Genomic DNA, 20,151 nt, shown 5'->3' with positions numbered 1-20,151 from the left:
CTGATTTATAAATCATTGACATACTTTATAAACTATAACATTGATTTATATAAATTATACATGTGATTTGTAAACTATAACACTTATTTGTAAAGTATAAACACTGATTTATAAATTATAATATTAATTTATATATCAATATACTACTTTATAAATCATGTGTATAGTTTATAAATCATGTGTATAGTTTATAAATCATACACATGATTTATAAATCAATAACATACTTTATGAACCATACATGCATAATTTATAAATCATCATTATGATTTATAAATTGCACATGTCAGATTAATAAATCATAAGCATATTTTACAAACCATCATCACGAGTGACTTAGTTTGGTCATTGTTGTATTTTATAAATCACTGTCGTGCTTTATAAATTTAACACATACTTTACAAATCACATGTACAATTTACTTTTGTAAACTAATACTATGATATATAAATCAATAGTGTAATTTAGTAGCCATATGTTGTTGTTTAGTATCGATAGTTAGAATTCATATCAATATTGCTTAGATGTGCATCAAATGGAAGGCATTTGTGGCATGTGATCCAGCACAGGATTCAGCACACTTAGTACAAGCTTTGGCAGCTGTTGTGAGCACTTGCACTAATGAGAGCAACCCGGCAAAGTGGAGTATATCACCATTACCAATGCCCCTACCAGTGGTCCCACCAACTATGCCACTGTTGTCACCAATTATGCCACTGTTGTCACTGACTGGTTTGAGCCCAAATCCTACACCGTGTAAGAGTAGCCAGCAAGCAAGAGTGGCATAATTAGTGGAATTACTGGCAGGGGAGTTACCCATGACGATGACAGGGGCATTGGTAATGGTGATACTCCACTTTGCTGGGTTGCTCTCATTAGTGCAAGTGTTCACAACAGCTGCCAAAGCTTGTACTAAGTTTGCTGAATCCTGTGCTGGATCACATGCCACAAATGCTTTCCATTTGATGCACATCTAAGCAATATTGATATGAATTCTAACTATCGATACTAAACAACAACATAATTATGGCTACTAAATTACACTATTGATTTATATATCATAGTATTAGTTTACAAAAGTAAATTGTACATGTGATTTGTAAAGTATGTGTTAAATTTATAAAGCACGACAATGATTTATAAAATACAACAATAACCAAACTAAGCCACTCGTGATGATGGTTTGTAAAATATACTTATGATTTATTAATCTGACATGTGCAATTTATAAATCATGATGATGATTTATAAATTATGCATGTATGGTTCATAAAGTATGTTATTGATTTATAAATCATGTGTATGATTTATAAACTATACACATGATTTATAAACTATACACATGATTTATAAAGTAGTATATTGATATATAAATTAATATTATAATTTATAAATCAGTGTTTATACTTTACAAATAAGTGTTATAGTTTACAAATCACATGTATAATTTATATAAATCAATGTTATAGTTTATAAAGTATGTCAATGATTTATAAATCAGGTATATGGTTTATAAATCAAGTATATGGTTTATAAATCATGCATATGATTTATAAAGTATATGTTCATGATTTATAAAGTAGTGCATTGATTTATAAAGTATGGTTATAGTTTATAAATAAGGCATTTTTGTACAATTTTGGTACAAACGGCACCCCATAAATTACAGTACTCACTTTTGGGAGAAAATAATTAAACATTTTTAATACTGGTCTTTATATTCATTAAACGTGTATATACACCACCTAGTTTACAATTGAAGTAAACTCATATGCACAGCTATTTTCTGTCACAGTACCTATCATCTAGGAATAAGTGCCTATTCCAAAATGGAATAGGCACTATAACCTCTACCTGACAAGTACATATGTGGAAGATGCTCTATGGCAAGAACCTTTTTGAGGTTAGAGATTAGTGAAAATCTTTCAAGGATGCATGAAAAATTAAATACACAGAGTGCCAAAACTGCTACGTATTTTTTTTTGTAGATTTGGTATAAAAATTTAAATAGTACATGCATCAACACCTCATACAACCTCTCACTTATAATTGACTCACGTGCATGTGATCAAATTCTCTAGCTCGTACTGCTGTAATGTCACTCCATACACCAAGTCCTGTACTACCAAATAATCTAGTTGACATGGTAACACGTAGTACTTACTCTTCAACAGTTCCACAGACCCCATGTTAACATTGACCACTCTTATACCATATGGGTCCTCTCTTGATAACTTCTGGGGTGGCTTAACACTAGCTTCTAGCACTAGGATATGTTTATCAGCTAAGACTGGCTCCTGACCTGCATGTGTATGAGCTCATTAATAATCTGAAACTTATTAAAATAAGGGTAACCCTCACACAATACACACCCTGGCTAAAGTGTTCAGTCTGTCCACTATAGGGAGCTTCTACTGTTTTTAGTCCCAGGCATAACACCTACCATACGTGAAAATGACAAGTGCACAACTTTACTAGTCTTGAGTAAGTGGTGTTGCCCTTCCCATTGTGCAGTCATGAGGGCCTGGTGAGTATCTCTCACTCCAAATTACAGAAATAGCAAGGGATCTGTTGTGGTTGTGTGTTGTGGTTGTGAATTCTGGTGTTGAGAAACCTCAAAGAAATGTTCCAATTTAGCTTTCTGAGCTTTTCAGTTCAATGGATTGAATTAGTAATTAGTACTATATCCCATAAATTGCAACAGAAAATGTTCCACTACTTGAGAGTGCATAATGAGGTTGCAAATAATGACAGTATTGTAACCTCAATGATGGTTGATACAAGCAACTTGGATGTGGCCTGTTGATGCTGAGTGGCCTCTGAATAAATTTGTAACACTTACTGTGCTGTAACACTTGCTGTTGCCACATAAAATATATGGCATGTCACATCTAGTCGTCCCCAGACTACTTTTTTTCCCACCCACACACAAAAGGAAACAAGACACATCACTATGGTTACTCCACTTACCTAGTGCATACGACAGAGCAGCCCCTACCATGCCACTTCCAACTATCACTATGTCATAACAGTTGCTTTGTTGGCTGGACGAGCTAAATAAGCGACGAGCTGCTGCTCTCAACATTGCACTAGGCCGTTAGTATCGATTGTGGGTTTGCATCAGCACAATGGTGCATCGCCTGATCACCTCTTGCTGTACACGTGTGTTGAGTAGCCAGACACGTGTCCTATGTAGTAGGAGTTTCTCCAGCCCGCTGTACCCTCTCCAGCCCAAACACGTGGATCCTAACCATGATGCTTTGTACGAGGAGAGCCTCAACAATCCCGAGCGATTCTGGGGTGACCTAGCTAAGCATAGGCTTCGCTGGTCGAAGGAATTTGACACTGTCATGGACTGTGACATGCACAAGGGAAAGATCAGTTGGTTCCTGGGGGGGAAGTTGAATGTCTCAGGTATGCTGTCTAGCCCTGCCCTTGTACCACTTTATAGGTAGAGGTTTTGCCATTGAGTCCGGTATTTCCAATTTTCATATAGTGGGTGTACTGTAACACAGCAAGTTCATTGAATAAATAATATATTTTGCCTCAATTGTGTTGAGATTTTAAATTTCACCTGACAAAATGTTATAAACAGTGATAGTATAATGTGATATTGTATTGTAGATATTTGTATCGACTGTCATGTTGAGGTAACTCCAGACAGGACCACCCTTATTTGGGAAAAAGACGAGCCAAACCAACACCAGTTCATTGAATAAATAATGTATTTTGCCTCAATTGTGTTGAGATTTTAAATTTCACCTGGCAAAATGTTTAAACAGTGATAGTATAATGTGATATTGTATTGCAGATAATTGTATTGACCGTCATGTTGAGGTAACTCCAGACAGGACCGCCCTTATTTGGGAAAAAGACGAGCCAAACCAACACCAGCGTGTTAGCTACAGGTAAGGGGGAGGGAAGACTTATTAACTTGGGGTATATATTTGTCTTGTATTTGGATAGGGAGCTAAAGGAGATGACTTGTCAGATTGCTAACACTTTCAAGCAGTATGGCATTGTCAAGGGTGACCGTGTTGCTGTGTACATGCCAGTGTCACCATTACTAGTAGCAACCATGCTGGCATGTGCTCGTATTGGAGCTGTCCACAGTGTAGTGTTTGCTGGATTTAGTGCTGAAGCCTTGAAGAGCAGAATACTAGATGGTATGTGATGTTTGTGATTAAGTGTGTGTGCAGGTGTTTAAGAAATGATATTACAGGAAGATTTGGTAATTGAGCAAATTTTCACCTAAAATCCAATAATTTCAGTGAACTTTTTGCCAAAACCTTGACTAGGGGTTCATAGTGGGAGAGAGTATCTAATTGCAGCTATGGCCTGCTGGTATATATATACAGTGGTCCCTCGATTATCTGGCCATTGATTAATCGAACTTTCGGTTATCCGAACTGTAGGGGTGACTGCTCTATTAGAGTATTTTATATAAGGTGTGCGTTCTATTAGAGTAATTGAGCAAGGCTCTGTATATAAATCAATGGGCTTTGATTATCCGAACTTTTCGATTATCTGGACACATCAAGGGCCCAACGAGTTCGGATAATCGAGGGATCACTGTATATATATATATATAGGAAAAAGGCTGACTCAAGATACTCTAATACAGCAGTCACCCTAATAAAACAGTCACATGTGTATCATTAAGTACGGTAGTACTTAATAAGTAGGGATTAGTAAGAAATCATACGGTTTCATAAATTTTCGCACTTAAAAAAAACAGCATTGCAATACATTTTTCCAGAAGAAACCACCTGAAATGCATTAGTACAGCTGTAATGATGCTGTACCTTGGTTAAACGAAGTGAAAAGTCAACTGTATCGATGTACAGTGAATTTTTAAAATTTCAGCATTTCACCTGCCTGCCTGTGCCTGTCTGCCTGCCATGAGACCCAGTAGCGCTAGGTGTATGGCTCCAGAAATTTCAGACAGCCAGATTCACAAATCTGTTGTTTCAATTATGTTTTGTCCACTATACCATGCTGTTCGCGTTCATCATTCATTGGCCTTCCTTCTTCCCGAAAGATAATTGATAGTTGTGGTGTGTGTTACTGCCTTAACACATGATTATTGTACATGATTTTAATGAAGGTGCCCTCGTAAGACAAGTATGAACAGGCGTAGTAGTCAAGGAGTTGCTATCTCTAGTTGCTTTATGGTCTTACCAGTTTAGTTTTTGGCGAGGTAATCGTACCTTTGAATGGAATGAAGAAAAAGCTACAACCAAAAGTACTAGCTATGTAGAAAACAAAGAGAATACAGCTGAGAAAAAAAGAAGGAAAAACAAGGCACTATATAGCCACTATGGCAGTAGCCATAGCAGGTTTTGCTGATTAAAAAGTACAGATCGATATACTCTAATAGAACAGACAGGCAATCAAAATACTCTAATAGAACAGTCATCAAATAAACTGCTGATTTCTGTCTTGAAACACTCTCAGATGTAATCTCAGAGTGGCTATGATTTGAATTTTGTCTCAGACCAGATCCCTAAAAAGCATGCATGTTTAGTTTTCATACAGCTTTAGTAGTAACCTTATTTAGTGGTAACCTGACTCTAGCCATTACTTTGCCTGACCAGCCCTGCAAAATATCAAGAAGAATTAGGAGGCCATGAACTCTATTCTAGTGTTAAAATTCAGTGAAAGGATGTAATTGTGTACAATATAGCTAGCTAGCTAGCTAGACATAAAAAGTTAACAAACTAGTTATTAAAAAAATTAAAATACTTAAAAGAAAGTAGGGATCAATACAATACACATGCTATAAAAAGTAAGGAAACAAGCTTACAGCTGAAATGAGAATGATCCATGTGACAAAAAGTAAGGAAACAAGTCAAACAAGATTAGATAACTACTTGCTAAAATGTTTTAATCCCTACTTTTGGCTAATTTGATATAGCTAGACTCATTTCAAGATGGTAGCCAAAAGTAGGCATTATAATGCGAATCATTTTATCAAGTAGTTATCTAATCTTGTTTAACTTGTTTCCTTACTTTTTGTCACATGGATCATTCTCATTTCAGCAGTAAGCTTGTTTCCTTACTTTTTATAGCATGTATATTGTATTGGTCCAGAAACTATAAAACTAATATAATAGGGATCCTAGTGATAAAAGTAGTGAAACAAGAGATAAATGATGGTGTTACAGCATAGCTCGGTGGGAAAATCCAATCATGCCAATGTAGGGATTTTCCCACCAAGTTATTCTGTAATACCATCATTCGTCTTCACTACTTCTATCGCTTGGATCTCTACTTCATTATTTTTTAAATTAATAAATTAGTAGCTTTTTAATGGGCCATCATGTTGCAGCTGCAGGCTTTGTACTGGTCTAATACTACATCCAGCCTTTAAACTAATAGGATATTGATTTCAAACCTTCTTTTTGCTAACAGATTACACAGTGACCTTATATTGGAACATGTAGATCTTGATATCAAACAGTGCAATAGTGGTAGGGTTCTCTCCTAAGTGTATGCCAAAATGCTGTTAAAAACCACCACAGAAATATCATACATGACAAGTCTTAGTGCACCTAGCATCAAATCCACTGAAAAAAGCTTACAGAAAGCCGAACATTGAATTATTAAAAATTGGTGAACTTGTTTTTTGGTCTACCTGCCTGCCCTCACCGACTGACAAGTCTGCTTGCTATAGATTAGCAAAATTTGATTTTTAATAAGGTTCCAGTGATAAAAAGTAGTGAAATAAAATGATGGTACCTATTACAACATAGCTATGTGGGAAAATCCCTACTTTAGCATTGAATCCACATAGCTATGATGTAAGCTATGTTGTAGTAGCTACCATAATTCATATATCTTGTTCACTACCTTTTATCACTTCATTTTAGTTTAATTGCACTGGTAGTATAATAACTATAATGATCATGATATATATTATTCCAGCTAGTTGTAAGGTGGTGGTGACAGCTGATCAAGGTGTTAGAGGTGGTAAAGTGATTGAACTAAAGAGGACGGTGGACACTGCAGTAGTTGACTGTGACTGTGTTGAGAATGTGTTTGTAATGAGTAGGACTGGGGCTAGTGTGCCATGGAAAGATGGACGGGATGTAAAATTGGAAGAAGTGAGCGTAAATATGTATCTTTGTGATGTCTAGGCTTTGTAAAGTGACTGCATTGTGTGCTGCTGACAATATTAATGCCTTCATCTAGGTAAAACACTGTTTTATCAGAATAAGGGGGGCAGTAGTGTAAGCATCTCTGTGCTTACTTTTATGTGTACAGCATCTAGGGCTAGACTGTCAGATTACTACTGTCAGATACAGTACCTGAGAATGACATACCACTCCAGAAAATCTTGGCATTTTAGGCTCATGCATTCTCAGGTACTTGAAAATGTGACATGCTGCTCCAGAAATTTTTGTATTTTTTAAACTCTTCTGGTGCATTCTGAGGTATTTGAGAATAGCATGCTGCTCCAGGAAAATTAGTTTGGTGCATTCTTAAGTACCTCAGAATGTGACATACACTGTACTGCTCCAGTATTTTGGACTCTCGTAGATTGCTACTAATGTATCCTGAGGCATTTTCATCTAAACTATTGCTTAAAATTTAAGAGGGGTGGGGAAAATTTGTTAAGGGGGGTTCCCGCCTTCAGTCCCTAAATGAAACTCTGATGTTTACCCAAACATTTAGGAGAAGATTTTAAGCTTTAATGATTACAATAAGGTTATGACACAATCAAAAATGCTGTTTTATGTGATGTTTGTAGCTAGCAATGTGTCTTACTTAGCAACTTTACCTTATTAGGCGATGGAGCAGCAATCAACAGAATGTCCAGCAGAAGTTCTGGACAGTGAGGATCCCCTGTTCATGCTCTACACTTCAGGCAGTACAGGAAAACCCAAGGGATTACTGCACACTCAGGCTGGCTACATCCTCTATGCTGGCCTGACACATCAAGTGAGTGTAGTAGAGAAACACCCTAATAGAACAGTCAGCTGCTGTCCAATATAAATGTCCACATTAAGGATTTAATGTTAGTCCCAGTTTTTTTGCATAACCAGAGATTTTTGAGGGACTGAATTTTTCAAGGTTTGGGAATTTTTGTATGTATGATACAGTACTTAAATTCTTAGTGAAAATCAGCAAATATTTTTGCCTTGAAGTATAATAGTGTTCGCAAGATAACGAGGTCTTGTACTTGCATATTATACTACATAGATATTTAGTGACTGTTCTATTAGAGAGTTTAGGCATCAATAATTAGTCACATCTTGTTAATGGTGTTTGTTATCATGTAGCTGGTATTTGACTATCACCATGGTGATGTTTTTGCTTGTGTTTCTGATATTGGCTGGATCAATGGACACTCATCTGTTGTCTATGGTCCCCTTAGCAACGGTGCCACAACCACCTTGTTTGAAAGTGTACCTACCTATCCTGACCCTGGTGAGCTGTGACTATATACACTATTGCCTTTACTTGAGTTTTCTCTTTTCCTTAATAACTGACTACTTTAGGCCACTTGACAAAGCATTATAAACATTTAGTATCGGGTCTATTTAGGCATGAAGATGTTTTGACATGAGGGAGCAATTGCTACATTAGACGGTTGCTCATTTCTGTAATGTTGCTTACCTTCATGGAGGGCTTGGGTGAAGACAAACATACTAGTGTGGTATGGGAATTGTGATGGGCTAAATTGCTGTTACAGGACGTTATTGGGAGATGGTTGAACGTCTCAAGATCAAACAGTTCTACACAGCACCAACTGCTATTAGATTACTACTAAAGTGTGGGGACCATTATGTACACAAGTATAATAGGGACACTTTGACAACACTGGGATGTGGTAAGGCCATTGTGTTGATGTGAGCTTCATCTCCTTTACATACATCAGTAGGCAAAAATTAGAATTTATTTTCATCTTTATTCAAAAGAACACCTCTAAATAGTTTTGGCTGTACAGTGTTTAGCTGATCCCATATTGTCCATTATATCACTACAGTTGGGGAGCCACTCAACACAGGGGCATGGGAGTGGTACCATAATGTGGTTGGAGGTGGTAGGTGTACTGTAGTGGATACATGGTGGCAGACAGGTGAGCACCAGGGCAACACAGCTTTATATTACAAGTTTCCATAGAAACTGGAGGAATAATGATCACACCTCGACCATCGTCTGGCCATACCCGCTCAAAGCCAGGATTTCCCATGACTCCATTCCTAGGAGTGGAGCCCGTGTTGTACAATGACCAGGTAAACAGTAGGGGGTGTGATGTGAGTGTGTGTGATGTGTTCTATGTGACTAGAATGAACTGCTGGAAGGAAATAATGTGTCTGGTCGCTTGTGTATTAAGAAACCAACCCCCGGTATGGCCAGGACCATATATGGAGATCACGAGAGATTTCTCGATACTTATTATAGACCATACCCAGGTCTGTCTGTATGTGTGTATGTCTATGAATGCATGTCTGTCTGTTCTATCTCTGTGTTATTTGTATGTGTCTGTTGCTGTGTGCCAAGTATTTAGAGTACTCCATCATTGTTTCCTTGAGCAAAAAACGTATCACTCCAATCTCCCCAGCTATAGATAGGGAAAGTGGGAGAGTAGATGCCAACTGCCTCTATCTTATTGACCTTTCCTCTAGTCCTGTCTTCACCTCCGCTGACTCTTAGCACCGGCAGCCGAAGGCTTTGTTTTGTTTGTGTATGTGATATGTGGCTTCCACAGATAAAGTCAATTGACAATTTGACAAAGGCCCAAAGGGCCTGAAGTTAAATCATGATTAAGATGAGCAAATATAACACTGGTATTTCCTTTAAATACAGCAAGTTCTAGCTCTAAAAAATTGTTAATTATTTTTCTTGAGATTTGCTTCATGTAACACTGGTAGACTTCAAAGCCCCCAACTTATGCCATAAGAGCTGCAACAAGGCAGTGGGGGTCTAGAGTTATACACCCCTCTCAACAGCTGCGCCATCTAGAGGTTGGTGAGTGGATGAAGCTGCTGACTGAATCATGTTAATGGTGTGATACTGTAATCTCTCCTCAAAAATGGATGTAATAAAATCTAGAAATGGTTGAAACGGGATTAATCTTCCTTCTTTCGCACCAGCTATTCCACCGTTTCCAGCCTGATTCATATGCTGTGTTAGTGCCACTGCTCCATCCTGCAAACTGACAATAGCGAACTGAGCCAACAGGATGCCACATTTAACTTGTCCAGCAGCTGTGACAATTTCCAGATTGACAACCTTCCCTGTATCAGAGCCTCTCGACAGCCCTCTGTACAATATCCTGTACTTTCTCCTTGGGGAAGTAGAGCTTCATTTGCCTGATAATCCCAAGAACCAGATCTCCTGGGATGGGGTCAGATGTGACTTCTCTGTGTTGATAGTAAACCCAGGAGTTGTGTTGTCAATTCCACCTGAGATAGCAGACCTTTTGGACTGATGCGTTATCAAAATGCTGTCCGGGTAAATAATTGACTGCATTCCCTGCATCCACAGGTGTGCATGACTGGACGGAGGAGTTTGGTAAAGTGTGGGGGGAACTGTAAAACCCAAGGAGAGGCAGGTGAACTCGTACATTGTCCTGTCCCAAGTGAATCACAGGTACTTCCTGTACTCCTGGACAACTGCCACTCATCCTTTAGGTCCAAAATACACATCTAGTCTTCTGTCTGTAAATCATTCCGCACCCTTCCATTTGAAATGTAACTTCTGGGTTAAACAGTTCAGTGGCTTCAGGTTCACTACAGGCCTGAAAGATCCATTCTTCTTTGCTACCAGGAACACAACTGGGCTTGCCATCACCACTGCTCCTTTCTGAAGAAGGCTCTAGACTTCCTCCTCCACTAGTAGGGTCCCCTCCCATGACTGTACTGAGGTAACTGTTGGAGATATCTGGAAGGGAGGCCTGGCCCACTCAATGTGGTAGCCTTGGACTACCTGTAGGATCCAGGGATCTGACATTATTTGTTTCCAGTTGTCTAAATAACGGGAAACTGTCCCTGCTAGTAGAGTGGAATTGACTGGTTGTGGTGCTTGGCCGAAAACAATGGGCTGTGGTCTTTCCATTTCTTCTGGTTGCAGTTCTGTCCCTGCTTTTTGTGTTGATAGGAAGCCTCCTTTGAATTTGGGTTGTATGGCTTGTAACGGCATTGTATCCCCTTGCTGCTGTACTGAGCTGGACACCTTGGAATAAAAATGATGGAGGTCGTTAGGGTCATTCTCACAGGGTCTCTTTCATGGGTTGGACCCTTCACTCACTACTTTGGCTAGTGCCTTATCAGCTTCGACTTGTCTAGAAAGCTAGGACCAAAGAAGCAGCCCTTCCTATTGTCATAGGACTCTTTTGCTAAAGATTTCACTCTTGGATTAATCCTCCCCCAGGGTATCTTCTTTCATTCAATGTTTATTGATTGGAAGGTGCTACCCACTTGCGCCAAGCCCTCTGGAGCAACTGAACCATCTGTTCAACTGATGGTTTTGCATCTGGTCAGATAAGATCAGGCCGAAAACATGTGAGAGGGCCTGTGACTTAGAGCAACTGTTCCTGGATCTTATAAAGAGTCTTATCTGCTCCAAAATGTGGGTCTTTACCCTTCTTGGACAGCTGTACCACCACCTCTGGGTCCAGCCTGTAAAGCATTACATTGGGGTTTTGGGAAGTCCTTAAGGATAGCGGGACGTTCCTTTTCATCCAGACATTTATTAAAATGCTTCTCAAGAAAGTTAGCCATGGAAGCAAGGGGTTCCCATGTTCCTCATCATCAATGTGATCAAACTTTTGGACTCCATGTTGCCTATTTGACACTTGACAAAATCAGAATCATGATCGGCTGTCGATTCACTGTCTTTATAATCACATCCAGTGACCTCTGGATTGTTCCTGTCTATTGCCAGTTATGTGACTGCTGGGTGTTCCACTACTCAGGTTAATCCACGGGAAAAGGAACAGTAAGGGTAGGTGCACTTGGAAACCATGGCATAGGAAGTAGGCAAGCCCCATTCGGGGCTGGAAACGTCCCAGATCCCAAATGGAGTCAGGAAGAGACATCCCACTCAGGGTGAGGCGAAAAATTCACTGTTTCTGCTCTTTTCATCGGATCACTCAACAAAGTACAGGGTATCTATCTCCTGCCCAGAATCAATGGTCTGGCTGTCTGTTAGTTGCTCCACATCAAAGAAAACACTTACACATGTCACTGGGCTACAACTTGCTGCGCAGCAAAAGAAAAAAGGCAGTGATGTAATGTACATGGACCAGTTGTGACTATTTTTAGAGCTATGAACTTGCTGTATCTGTGTAGATTTAAAGGAAATGTGTTACATGAAGCAAATCTTATGAAATATAACTATACACTTTTGATACACTTGCAGGTGTATACTTTACTGGTGATGGAGCATTGAGAGACAAGGATGGACATTACAAGATCACAGGTAGAGTGGATGATGTCATCAATACTAAGGGACACAGACTGGGAACTGCTGAACTGGAGAGTGTCATGGTGTGTGTAACCTCGTATGTAGTGTGTGTGTAGTGTGGTGTGTTTGTTCCATTAGTTTGTGTAACTATGTTGTTTGTGTGTATTCAGGATGAGGACCCTCGAGTAGCAGAAGCAGCAGTGGTAGGGTATGGACATGAAGACTATGGTGAAGGTACAGTAGTTATACTACTGATACAGTGTTCACTATTGTGATCTAGCCATCTATGCCTATGTGATCTTGAAGGATGAGGTGAGAGATAATGAAGAATTGATCATTAAAGACCTCAAAGCGGCCATTACTAAACACATCGGCTCCTTTGCTGTCCCTCATTGCTTCATGGTTTGTTGACTCTTTGGTGTGTGTTTACTGTGTTAATAGTTGTTCTTGTGGTGTGGAGTTACCAATTATCAGTATAATTATAGTTGATATTCCATAGAGATTGAAAAATAGGCTGTAAAGTTTACTGTACTATATATTATCAAGGGCTATTATTAACTCTTGATATTATGGTACAAGTAAAAAATGACACAAAAATCGTTGGCACGTTTTAACCCATTCTGTTGAAAATTTTATGAGCTTTTATGTATAACTTTGACTATAAAACAATTATTGTCAGTTATGGCTATTTATCAGGATCATTGTTCATGCCAAATTATCATTTAACTTTCCCCACATCCCTGTTAGAGAATGTGGTTGTCAACTGATCCCTCAATGACTGTTCTATTAAGGTTTCATCTTGCGTGTGTTCTATTAGAGTAGTTGAACTCCTGTTATTCACATCACAATTCAATTACTCATCCCTACAGATCACTCCAGGCCTACCCAAGACCAGGTCAGGGAAGATAATGAGAAGAATCCTTCGTAAAGTGGCTGAGAACAAACCAGAAGAGTTGGGAGATGTGAGCACCCTAGCTGATCCTCCCATAGTCAGTACAATTGTTGAGAAACATCAACAAAAATATGGAACGAAATGAAACACTGATTTTGTTAATAATGAAGTTATTTTTTCATTGCATCAAGAGTTCATAATACAGCTGGGTAGACTGCTTCCCCCAGGTGCCCAGTAATACAGCTGGATATACTCCAGTTCACATTAAATCAGCTGGGTAGCACTATCACACTCACTAGCAACACGGTCCAGTTGGTAGGAATCTCTGCCAGTCAGTTCTGTTATCACCAGCCTTGGCCACATAACACACTGTGAGGCCAAGTGTATTTCCATTTGTAAGGTTTCCTAAAATTGAGGCCCTAATTCAGTAGGTTTATTAAGAGGGTTCATGTTGTTAATACACATGCAGGTCAGGAGCCAGTCTTAGCTGATAAACATATCCTAGTGCTAGAAGCTAGTGCTAAGCCACCCATTCAGCACCCAAGAAGTTATCAAGAGAGGACCCATATGGTATAAGAGAGGTCAATGTTAACATGGGGTCTGTGGAACTGTTGAAGAGTAAGTACTACATGTTACCATGTCAACTAGACCATTTGGTAGTACAGTATGGAGTGACATCAGAGCTAGAGCATTTCAATGAGAGTTGTACAAGGTGTTGATGCATGCAGCATTTGGTTAGTTTAAAATTTTCATGCCATACCCCTCAGGTCAGGATCAGTGTTGGGGATAACGTGTTATGCAATAATTAATACTTTTGTGGTAACAAAGTAATATAATGAAATACACTATAAAAACTGGTAATATAACTCAAGGTACTTTACTTACAAATGTAACTCATTACCTAAGTAATGAAGTTACTGTAACGAGTCTAATATTACATAATATTGTTACAAATAATGAAGTAACGGTAATGAAACCTACTGAATAAAGCTTATTCACCAGCTTTGTAACCAAGATTTGCACATTGTCCAACAATGCAATCATGTCACGTGATAAGGTGGTAGTTTCACACGTGACAGTTTAAGGCTGTGGAAACAAAGTAATATAGTTACTTTATTTTATGGGTAATATGTAAATAGTTCAGTTGCAAGCAATATGTAACGAGTTACTTTAAAAAAAAGTAATTGCTCCAACACTGGTCAGGACTCCATAATGGCTTATATGGATCTGCTGTGGTTGTGAGTTTCCAGTACTAGTGAGAAACCTCAAAAAAGCATTCCTATTTAGCTTTCTGAGCCTTTCAGTTCAATGGATATACTATACTTTTACTAAATACATGGTGTTAACAAAGCCTGTGGCCCTGATAATATTACTTCATTTCTACTGAAAAATGCTGCAGATTATATTTCCATTCCTCTTTGTCACTTATTCAACAAATCACTATCAACAGGTACTCTTCCCTTTGACTGGGTTTCAGGAAATATTGTTCCGATACACAGGTGTAATGACAAGCATAATTCTAGTAACTACAGACCAATCAGTCTCACTTCTATTGTAATCAAAGTTTTTAAGCGTATTTTGCACCGACACTTAGTTTCTGCTTTGGAGCGTCACCAACTGCTTAGTCCTTCTCAATCTGGCTTCAGAAATAAAAGATCTATTGTAACTCTTCTGACTGAGGCTGTTGATGATTGGTCTCAATGTTTAGAACAACGAAGCACTGTACATTGTCTACTGCTTGACTTTGCAAAGGCTTTTGATTCTGTACCACATGAACGCCTTCTGCTTAAGTTAAGCTCTCTAGGAATTCATGGTAAAGTACTGTCATGGCTTAGATTTTTTCTAACTAAAAGAAAACAAAGAGTGGTAATCAATGGTACTTTTTCAGATTGGGCCATTGTTACTTCTGGGGTTCCACAGGGAACTGTCTTGGGTCCACTTTTGTTTTTGATTTACGTAAATGATTTGGCTTCTGTTGTAAAACACTCCACTGTTAAAATGTTTGCTGATGATGTTTTACTTTATGCTCCAGCTAACACTCTCAAGGAATGTTCTTCCCTACAAAATAACCTCACTGCCATTTCTTCTTGGGCTAGTCGCTGGCAATTAAAGTTAAATCCCACCAAATGTGAAGCTTTTATGATTACTAACAAACGCAAACCAATTCCATTTACATACGCCATTAACCATCAACCTATTTCATGGAGTAATCCTGTGAAGTATCTTGGTGTGCAGGTAGATTCCAAGTTAAACTGGTCTAAGCATTGCAAGTATGTTGTCAGTAAGGGCACCAAGTCTTTGAACTATTTATGTACATCAATGTTTGGTTGCAGCCGTGCAGCTAAGTGTGCCGCATACAAAGCTATCATCCGGCTAACGCTAGAGTATGCTGCAGTCGTATGGAATCCCCATAATTTGGGAGATATCCAACTACTAGAGTCCCTACAAAAGCGGGCAGCTCGATGGATCTGTGGGAGTCGCTGGAGTCCATCTACCAGCTCTTGGACCATTTCTTCGAATGATTGTTGCTCCCAACTTCACCTTCCTTCTCTCCAGTCAAGACGAAGTTTCCTTTCGGTCAGTTTCCTCAATGACATATATCACCAGCAAACATCTATTACATTTAATAGTCACTGTTCATTTAATTCCATAGCATCTACCAGAAGTCACCATCTTTCACTAGTCCCTCCACAGTCCACCATTAATTCTAGGAGATATGCCAACACAACTTTCTTCTGGAACACTGTGCCATTACATATCTTTGAAGACAGTAATCGAAAGTCTTTCCGGCATCACCTTTATAATTACTTATGTGTCAAGTAATTTCTTAATCACTGTTTTGTGTTTTGTTGTGTACTGTTTAGTTTGTAGTGTACTGTAGGTATATGTATGTTTGTTTTTTGTAAGCGGACACCTTGTACAGGCTTTGCCTTTTGTGTATGCCTTCCTTTTTGGTAAATTGATAATAATAATAATAATAATAATAATAATAATGTAAACTCATAAACAAGTTTAACGACTTTTATGTTCAAATTTTTTTGAAACATAATTCTCTATTATGTTGCTATCTCATAAATTGCAACAGAAAAATGCTCCACTATTTGAGAGTACAACATATAGCCAGACCACTTCTTTTTCTATTTTCCACGAAGGAAACGAGACACATCACTATGGTTACACCACTCACCTACAGCCCCTACCATGCCACTCCCAACTATCACTATGTCATAACTATGTCATAACAGTTGCTTTGTTGGCTCAAGCTGCTGCTCTCAACACTGCGTTGGTATCGATTGTGGGTTTGTATCAGTACCTGATCAACGATGGTACATCGCCTGATCACCTCTTGCTGTACACGTGTGTTGAGTAGCCAGACACGTGTCCTATCTAGCAGGAGTTTCTCCAGCCCGCTGTACCCTCTCCAACCCAAACACGTGGATCCTAACCATGACGCTTTGTACGAGGAGAGCCTCAACAATCCCCAGCGATTCTGGGGTGACCTGGCTAAGCATAGGCTTCGCTGGTCGAAGGAATTTGACACTGTCATGGACTGTGATATGCACAAGGGAAAGATCAGTTGGTTCCTGGGCGGGAAGTTGAATGTCTCAGGTACGCTGTCTGGCCCTGCCCTTGCGCCACTAGGTAGTCATTGAGTCATTGCATTGAGTTTCAATTTTTATAGGGTGTTCATAGTGGGTGCACTATAAAAATAGCAAGTCCATTGATGTTATATTTTGTTGAGATTTCACCTGGCAGTGAATTAGCAATGGCTCAACTTTATATTATAATGGTACAATTTATTGTAGATAATTGTATTGACCGTCATGCTGAGGCAGCTCCAGACAGGACCGCCCTTATTTGGGAAAAAGATGAGCCAAACCAACACCAGCGTGTTAGCTACAGGTAGGCTAGAGGCTCATTACCTTGGGGTATTGCATGTGCAAGGGGGTAACATACAGGCACTCATTGTAGGTAGATCTGCGACCACAGTCAAAGATCAAGGCCATCAAATTTGTGCCAAGTCAACAGTCAAGGGTAAAAATTTCCGACCCACAATCGAAAAGTGCTGAAATATCATCGCTAGGTCACCGGTCATAGATTGAAAAATGTTCTTAGTCACAGGTCAATGCGAAATTTCAGCTGGTCAAGACTTTGACCATGGTCTCAGATCTCCCTACAGTGCATACCTATGTGCCACCCCCTTGATATGTCTTATAGGGAGCTAAAGGAGATGACTTGTCAAATTGCTAACACTTTCAAGCAGTATGGCATTGTCAAGGGTGACCGTGTTGCTGTGTACATGCCAGTGTCACCATTACTAGTAGCAACCATGATGGCATGTGCTCGTATTGGAGCTGTCCACAGTGTAGTGTTTGCTGGATTTAGTGCTGAGGCCTTGAAAAGCAGAATACTAGATGGTATGTGATGTTTGTGTGTTAAAGTTTAAGAAATAGTATTACAAGTATAATGAGCAAATTTTCACCCAACCTCATCTGTTTGTTGACAAGTTTCACTGAAATTTTAACCAAACCAAAGGGTTCATAATGGGAGAGAGTATCTAATTGCAGCATATGACTTGTTCACCTTTGATCAAATTAACACTTCTACTGGTGATAGAAAACTATTGATTGGTGTTGATGATATTTTGTTAACAGGTTACACTTAGAACATGAGGATCCCTAAATGAACAGCGCCCACCATAATGTGCTATTTAAAAAATCATACACAACAAAAAGCATGAGTGTTATTGGTGCACCTAGCATTAAATAAAGCTGAATATTGAATTATTAAAAATTGTCAAAACCCAATTTTTGGTCTACCTTCCTGCCTCACTGACCACATTTGCAAGGCTGCGTATCATAGTTTTAACAATTTTTTTTCTTAGCTGCTTTACTATTGTTATGTTATTCCAGCTAGTTGTAAGGTGGTGGTGACAGCTGATCAAGGTGTTAGAGGTGGTAAAGTGATTGAACTAAAAAGAACAGTGGACACTGCAGTAGCTGACTGTGACTGTGTTGAGAATGTGTTTGTAATGAGTAGGACTGGGGCTAGTGTGCCATGGAAAGATGGACGGGATGTAAAATTGGAAGAAGTGAGCGTAAATATGTATCTTTGTGATGTCTAGGCTTGTGAAGTGACTGCTTTTGTGTGCTGAATGTTTACCCAAACATTTTGGGAAGAATAAAGCTTTAATGATAAGCTGTAGAAATCAATAAGGTTTATACACAATCAAAAGCACTTTTTTATGTGATGTTTATAGTTAGCAATGTACCTTACTTAACAACTTTACCTTATTAGGCAATGGATCAGCAATCAACAGAATGTCCAGCAGAAGTTCTGGACAGTGAGGATCCCCTGTTCATGCTCTACACTTCAGGCAGTACAGGAAAACCCAAGGGATTACTGCACACTCAGGCTGGCTACATCCTCTATGCTGGCCTGACACATCAAGTGAGTATATTAGAGTAATACCCTAATAGCTGCTGTAATTTTTTTAAAGTTTGGGAATTTTTGTATGTAGAATTCAATATCTGAGGGTCAAGTGCTTCCATCACAATTATCCCTTTATCATTACAGTTTTGTTTTGTCTATCACTTTACCATCTAGTGCTGAGGGTGCCGGCACCCCTGGAAAGAAGAAAAAAGGATTCAGTACATAAAGCACAAGCATACTATAAAACTTAGTAAAATCAGCAAACATTTTGACATGGAAGTGTAGTAGTGTTCTGTGATTTTTGGAAGATGTTTGTATCATCACTAAGACATCTTTGTGACTGTTCTATTAGAGAGTTTTAGGCATCAAATTAGTTACATCCCTTAGTAATAGTTTGTTGTTATGGTGTTTGTTTGTTTGTTATTATGTAGTTGGTGTTTGACTATCACCATGGTGATACTTATGCTTGTGTTGCTGACATTGGCTGGATCACTGGACACTCTTATGTTGTCTATGGTCCCCTTAGCAACGGTGCCACAACCACCTTGTTTGAAAGTGTACCTACCTATCCTGACCCTGGTGAGCTGTGACTGCACTATCATCTGACCTGAGCCCTGTCTTTTCCTGTAATTACTGATTACTTTAGGCCACTTGACAAAAAACATTGTGAAACCCTTTAACTGCCAAATTTTTATCTATAAAGCTTCAAAATATCGCGATATTGGGTCTATTTTAGGCAGGAAGATGTTTTTCTATAAAGTAGCAATTACAATGTTGCTGATCTTTGTAGAAGGTTTACAAACATACTAGCATGGTGTGGGAATTATGATTGGCTAAATTACCATTACAGGACGTTACTGGGAGATGGTTGAACGTCTCAAGATCAAGCAGTTGTACACAGCACCAACTGCTATTAGATTACTACTAAAGTGTGGGGACCATTATGTACACAAGTATAATAGGGACACTCTGACAACACTGGGATGTGGTAAGGCTATTGTGTTGATGTGAGCTTCATCTCCTTTACATACATCAGTAGGCAAAAATTATGAGTATTTAAAAGAACACCTCTAAATAGTTTTGGCTGTACAGTGTTTAGCTGACCCCATATTGTCCATTATATCACTACAGTTGGGGAGCCACTTAACCCGGAAGCATGGGAGTGGTACCATAATGTGGTTGGAGGTGGTAGGTGTACAGTAGTGGATACATGGTGGCAGACAGGTGAGCACCAGGGCAACACAGCTTTATATTACTGACAAATTACCATAGAAACTGGAGGGATAATGATCACACCTCGACCATCATCTGACCACATCCACCCAAAGCCAGGATTTCCCATGACTCCATTCCTAGGAGTGGAGCCTGCATTGTACAATGACCAGGTGAATCAGTAAGGGATAGGTGTA

The 20,151-nt window shown here is 39.0% G+C and overlaps 3 protein-coding genes across 4 annotated transcripts in view; 2 read left to right on the top strand and 1 right to left on the bottom strand.

Moving 5' to 3' along the window:
• The window catches only part of LOC136269019 (ubiquinone biosynthesis monooxygenase COQ6, mitochondrial-like), a 19,841-nt gene extending 3,234 nt beyond the window's left edge, over positions 1-16,607 (bottom strand). The window contains exons 1-3 of one of the 2 annotated variants that reach the window (XM_066064487.1): positions 16,497-16,607; positions 2,165-2,302; positions 2,059-2,117 (exon numbers count right to left, since the gene is read on the bottom strand). In XM_066064487.1, the coding sequence (XP_065920559.1) occupies positions 2,059-2,117; positions 2,165-2,302; positions 16,497-16,512 (213 nt within the window). In that variant the 5' untranslated portion in view covers positions 16,513-16,607. Of the gene's footprint in view, positions 1-2,058; positions 2,118-2,164; positions 2,303-2,970; positions 3,135-16,496 lie in introns of those variants that run through there. The other variant, XM_066064486.1, reaches the window with a different exon arrangement.
• Positions 3,077-13,513, top strand: LOC136269016 (acetyl-coenzyme A synthetase 2-like, mitochondrial). Its single transcript, XM_066064484.1, has 14 exons — positions 3,077-3,414; positions 3,812-3,908; positions 3,967-4,166; positions 6,928-7,106; positions 7,792-7,944; positions 8,286-8,433; positions 8,699-8,836; positions 8,993-9,085; positions 9,130-9,242; positions 9,296-9,422; positions 12,373-12,500; positions 12,588-12,651; positions 12,698-12,819; positions 13,287-13,513. The coding sequence occupies exons 1-14, from the start codon at positions 3,129-3,131 to the stop codon at positions 13,452-13,454; spliced, it is 2,016 nt and encodes a 671-aa protein (XP_065920556.1). The 5' UTR covers positions 3,077-3,128; the 3' UTR covers positions 13,455-13,513.
• LOC136269015 (acetyl-coenzyme A synthetase 2-like, mitochondrial) overlaps positions 16,567-20,151 on the top strand; it is a 5,882-nt gene continuing 2,297 nt past the window's right edge. Inside the window, exons 1-9 of the mRNA XM_066064483.1 lie at positions 16,567-16,918; positions 17,116-17,212; positions 17,528-17,727; positions 18,223-18,401; positions 18,608-18,760; positions 19,174-19,321; positions 19,593-19,730; positions 19,874-19,966; positions 20,015-20,127. Of these exons, the coding sequence (XP_065920555.1) occupies positions 16,633-16,918; positions 17,116-17,212; positions 17,528-17,727; positions 18,223-18,401; positions 18,608-18,760; positions 19,174-19,321; positions 19,593-19,730; positions 19,874-19,966; positions 20,015-20,127 (1,407 nt within the window). The 5' untranslated portion in view covers positions 16,567-16,632. The remainder of the gene's footprint in view (positions 16,919-17,115; positions 17,213-17,527; positions 17,728-18,222; positions 18,402-18,607; positions 18,761-19,173; positions 19,322-19,592; positions 19,731-19,873; positions 19,967-20,014; positions 20,128-20,151) is intronic.

This window comes from Dysidea avara, chromosome 10 (genome assembly GCF_963678975.1).
Source record: "Dysidea avara chromosome 10, odDysAvar1.4, whole genome shotgun sequence".
NCBI classification, from domain to species: domain Eukaryota; kingdom Metazoa; phylum Porifera; class Demospongiae; order Dictyoceratida; family Dysideidae; genus Dysidea; species Dysidea avara.
Note: the sequence above shows the minus strand (reverse complement) of the source record. Positions and strands in the feature narration are given on the sequence as shown.